Source organism: Populus alba, chromosome 16 (genome assembly GCF_005239225.2).
Source record: "Populus alba chromosome 16, ASM523922v2, whole genome shotgun sequence".
Lineage (NCBI taxonomy): Eukaryota > Viridiplantae > Streptophyta > Magnoliopsida > Malpighiales > Salicaceae > Populus > Populus alba.
The window spans coordinates 8,719,212-8,724,128 of NC_133299.1; the positions used below are offsets into that span (position 1 = coordinate 8,719,212).

General features: G+C 37.5%; 1 protein-coding gene across 1 annotated transcript; it reads left to right on the top strand.

Annotated features, from left to right (window-relative positions):
* The first annotated feature begins 807 nt into the window (after positions 1-807).
* Positions 808-2,515, top strand: LOC118045908 (aquaporin PIP2-2). Its single transcript, XM_035054658.2, has 4 exons — positions 808-1,400; positions 1,494-1,789; positions 1,895-2,035; positions 2,139-2,515. The coding sequence occupies exons 1-4, from the start codon at positions 1,100-1,102 to the stop codon at positions 2,256-2,258; spliced, it is 858 nt and encodes a 285-aa protein (XP_034910549.1). The 5' UTR covers positions 808-1,099; the 3' UTR covers positions 2,259-2,515.
* The last annotated feature ends 2,402 nt before the right edge of the window (positions 2,516-4,917 follow it).

The window sequence follows — 4,917 nt, forward strand, 5'->3', positions numbered from 1 at the left end:
AATGATTTAACTAAAATTAAAAAATTAATTAAAAAGAAATAAAAAATGACTCAAGTAAATTCCATGTTAACCTATCAAACTTGTAACTTGAGTCATGAGATGGAGATAACTTTACAGAAAGTAAACTAAATAAATAACGAAGCTCAATTTTTAATTAACCCAATATTCAATGATGATGAAATTAAAAAAAAAATTATTACAAAAATAAGAAGAAAAAACTTGAATCAATCAATCAAACCCGTGATCCGAATTATAAGACTAGGATAACATAAAAAAAAATTGAAAAAAAATTATAAATTCTAGTCCCTAAAAAATCTAATGTTAAAAAATAGAATTGAAATTAAAGGAAAAAGGCAAAACATAGATTGGGGAAAAAAACTAAAAAAAACAAAAAACTATTGAAATGAATAGTATTATACGAGGAGGAGTACAATAATAATTTAAATATTATTAAAATTTAAAATTAAGAAATTTTAATGAAAAAGTTTTTTTTTAATATACATATTTCATTTTTATCATTGTGGTAGAGTCAACATGATAAATTGGGTTTTCACCATGTCAATATGCAAACATTAAAGGAATCTGAAATAATTAAAAAAAAAAACATTAAAGGAATTTGAAATAAAATGTAGTTTAAATTTGAAGTCACAAGGTCTCCGGTTTCACCAACAAATTAGTTTTGATGGAATTGATAACATTGTTCATGCCTTTCTGATTGAGAAAGAAGAGAAAATTACACCGTAAAAGTTGGGTCAAAAGTGATTATTATCTCTTGGAAATTCAATCCGACAGGCTATGTAGTAAAAACCCATGTGAAGCTCGAAGAATTGAGCGAAGGCTGGAACCAACTTTACAGAAGGCCTGAAAAGCACACCCATGAAGCCCACCGTGGGGTCACGGAAAGATTAAGAAATCATAGATCATGAGGTGGGGCGGCGAAGCTAAGTTAATTTAACGCTCACTCCTCTCCAATACATCGCACGCATAAATAGCACAGCATTTCTCCACACTTCCACCACAAAACATTTTGTCAGTGAATTACAATACCGCTTTAGCTTTGTCTCTCGCCAAACCCTCTCACATACAGGAGCCAGCAGCCATGGGCAAGGACTTTGAAGGTGGAGGCGAACTCAGTGCCAAGGACTATCATGACCCTCCACCAGCGCCACTGATCGATGCGGAGGAAATAACCCAGTGGTCTTTTTATCGGGCTATTATTGCTGAGTTCGTTGCCACGCTCTTGTTTCTGTACATCACTGTTTTGACCGTGATAGGTTACAAGAGCCAGACTGACGTCAATAAAAACGGTGATGAATGCGGTGGGGTTGGCATTCTTGGCATCGCTTGGGCCTTTGGTGGCATGATTTTTATTCTTGTTTACTGCACTGCTGGTATCTCAGGTCAGTGATGGAAATGATATAATCACGTATAGCTGGATTGTTTTTCTATCATCTCTTGAAATGGGACCGATGAATTTGCTACAAATTATGCAGGTGGACATATTAACCCGGCTGTGACTTTCGGTTTGTTCCTGGCTAGGAAGGTCTCCCTGGTGCGTGCCATTCTATACATGGTGGCTCAGTGCCTGGGGGCCATATGTGGATGTGGACTTGTGAAAGCATTCCAAAAGTCTTATTACACAAACTATGGTGGTGGAGCCAATGGACTTGCCATCGGATACAGCAAGGGAACTGGGTTAGGTGCTGAGATCATTGGCACCTTTGTTCTTGTCTACACTGTTTTCTCTGCTACCGACCCCAAGAGGAATGCAAGGGATTCTCATGTTCCTGTTCGTGCTCCATGCCCCTCTGTCTATAAAATCAAAATTAGAAATTCTCATAGTAATAAATCCAGGTTATCAACGGGTTTTCACTAATTTCCTTTCCAACTATAGGTACTGGCACCACTTCCCATTGGATTTGCTGTCTTCATGGTTCACTTGGCCACCATTCCAATCACCGGTACTGGTATCAACCCTGCTAGGAGCTTCGGAGCTGCTGTGATCTACAACAAGGAAAAGGCATGGGATGACCATGTGCGTGCTAATTCCCAGCAAAAAATATATACATATTTCCTAATTAGTTTCATATTTGGTGTAACATATTTGTGCTCATGTAAATTTTATGTTGTTGCTTCAGTGGATTTTCTGGGTTGGACCTTTCATTGGTGCTGCAATTGCTGCATTATATCACCAGTTCATCTTGAGAGCAGCTGCTGTTAAATCCCTTGGATCCTTCCGGAGCTCTCCCAACATATAATATTTCCGTTCAGTTATGGAACGTACGCCAAAGATTTAACTAGTCCAAAAGGGTCTGGGACTGGCCAATATGTACATTATTCAGTCCAGGTCTAAGATACCAACGTTATGTCATGGTTGTGTGCTTGGGCACTTGTTTTATTTATGCTCAAATATTTTCACCTTCTCTGTCCTTGAGTTTTTCTTTCTGGTCAATATGTAGTCAATATGTAGTGTTGATGAATCAATCAGCAAGTGCTCTGTGTTAGTCTTTAATAATTTCGATCCCTCTAATCTCTGTTCTTGGTATCAGGGAAGGAAATTCACGACTCACTGTTTTACTACTGGGCTCACTGGTTGCACCACTCACATATTACTACAGACTGCGGTGTTTGCCAACAGTAATTGGGGTTTTATAAAATAATTAAAATTGAAAGGATATAAAATCATGGCATTTACTATAGATCTACACTCTATAACATTATCTGTGGATCCAGATACAAATGGCATTATAGATTCAATGTGGACTCGCACTAGTGTCTGCTACGGAGGTGGAAATTATAAACTTACCCTCTATTTGTTCGAGAGCTATAATAAGAATGCAGTAACATTTCCCCTCTCTATGCATCAAGAAAAGAAAATCATATTACCCCTCTCTGTTTCGAGCTCGTTGTCACGAATAAAAGGATAAAAGAAAGGTTAGATTTTTCACATTTCCTTGCCCTTTATTTTTTATTCTTTCTAATTATTAATAAAAAAAAATTATGTTCTCTCATTATCTAAATTGTTTGCACTACCAAATTATTAGTCCCTCATTTGTAAATTCATTATCTTCAATTTCTTGTATCTTCTATGTTTACATATGAAAATCAAACAATTCTTTTTTTTTTTTTTTAAGAGACAACGGCCCATAGCAAAAATGATAACCAAAGAGGGTAATTATGGATGTCCATTGATGGATAAACATTTTTTGGTATCATGAAAAATAAATTTTGATCTCAAACCCTTGTTTAGAAGGTCCAAAGATACGATGATAACCCATTTACAAATGGAAAGGACTTGCATCCATACTAAACATTCTTAAGTTAAATAGAACACCAGACCTGAATGATATGAGTTTAGCTTGTTTCCTGCCCCAACACCCTTGGGCGTGACTACAAGCCCTAGCACTCTTAGGCTTCGGCCTACATCGACCTTGGGCTTGACTGTTTGTCAAGCCTAATTGGATATGAGTTTGGCTTGCTACTAGACCCAACGCCCTTGGACTCGACTATATATCAAGATTAAGCGGAAATGGGCTTGGCAAGTTACCAGACCCACCGCCCTTGGGTTTGACACTATGCCAAGCCTAATTGAGAATGTGTTTGACATACTGCCAGACCCAACGCCTTTGGACCATGTTATGAGTCGAGCCCAAGCATTTATATGCTTGGCAAGTTGCTAGACCCAACGCCTTTGGACCATGTTATGGGTCGAGCCCAAGCATTTATAGGCATGGACCTGGCGTGCTACCAGACTCGACATCTTTGGACTTAGCTTTATACCGAGCTTAAGCGGACATGAGCCTAACGAACTGCCATGCCCACTGCCATTAGGCTTGGCATTGTGCCTAGCCAAAGAGGTTATAGGTTGGGTGAGCTACCAAACCCGACACCCTTGGGCTTGGCTGCGCACAGAGCCTAATTAGGCATGAATCTAGGGAACTACTAGATCCATAGTCCTTAGGCTTGGCTGTGCATAAAGTTCAATTAGGCATGGGTCTTGCGACCTTCTCGACCTATTGACTTAGGGCTTGGCTGCGTGTCAAGCTGAATTAGGTATAAGTCTAATGTATTGCTAGACCTATTGACGGTGGGCTTGACAGTATGCCTAACACAAAGGGATAAAAGCTTTGAGATTATTATAGGCCACATGTTGGGCCATAAGGCTCCATTTATTTATTCTTATGACTTATAACATTAAATGTTAATATCATGAATATTTATCTCCCTACACTGATAGATGTATAAAAAATATTTCAAGGGCCTACCATATTTTCATCTAATTAATATTGTGTGATTTATCACTTATTAATATTATCAAGATGGAATTACTTTCTAGGCCCTCTACTCTAGTAAAACAACAAGGATCAAGGGCTATAAATACCCTTGAACCACCCGGGTAAAGGGTTCATAATTTTTATTCTCTAGACATTAATGCTTTGAAATCCCCAAGCATTTATCATACAAAAAAAAAAAACACTCTTGTTCTTGAAATCTAAGGCTCATTCTCTCATTTATTGCCATCCCTTTCTTCAACATTATTGACTTTATTGTCTAAGGGTCCTTAAACCCCACTAAAAAGTATTGTTTTACAGGTGTTAGGCTTTCTATCTCCAATCATCCACTTCTTAAGCTCTAGAGAATTGAGTATTTATATGAACATATAATTACTCATTGTCTAGACACCAAAAAACCTTTTTACTAAGCATACTAGGTTTTGGAAAATCATCATTTGGTGCCTTTTGTGAGAATTGATAAAAAAAACTATCAAATTTTTTTTAGGTTTGGTTCATAACCTTCCTAAGCTAATCTGTGGTAGACAATCAAGATACATTTAGGATAAGACGTGTCACAGACCTCCCTATAATTGTTGGCAAATTTGATACATCAAAGCTTTAACAACTATTAATCAGGTCTAAC

Coding starts and splice junctions, on each gene's coding strand:
- LOC118045908 (XM_035054658.2), top strand. CDS start 1,100: ATGGGCAAGGACTTTGAAGGTGGAGGCGAACTCAGTGCCAAGGACTAT. Junction 1,401..1,493: donor CTGCACTGCTGGTATCTCAG/GTCAGTGATGGA, acceptor CAAATTATGCAG/GTGGACATATTAACCCGGCT. Junction 2,036..2,138: donor AAAAGGCATGGGATGACCAT/GTGCGTGCTAAT, acceptor TTGTTGCTTCAG/TGGATTTTCTGGGTTGGACC.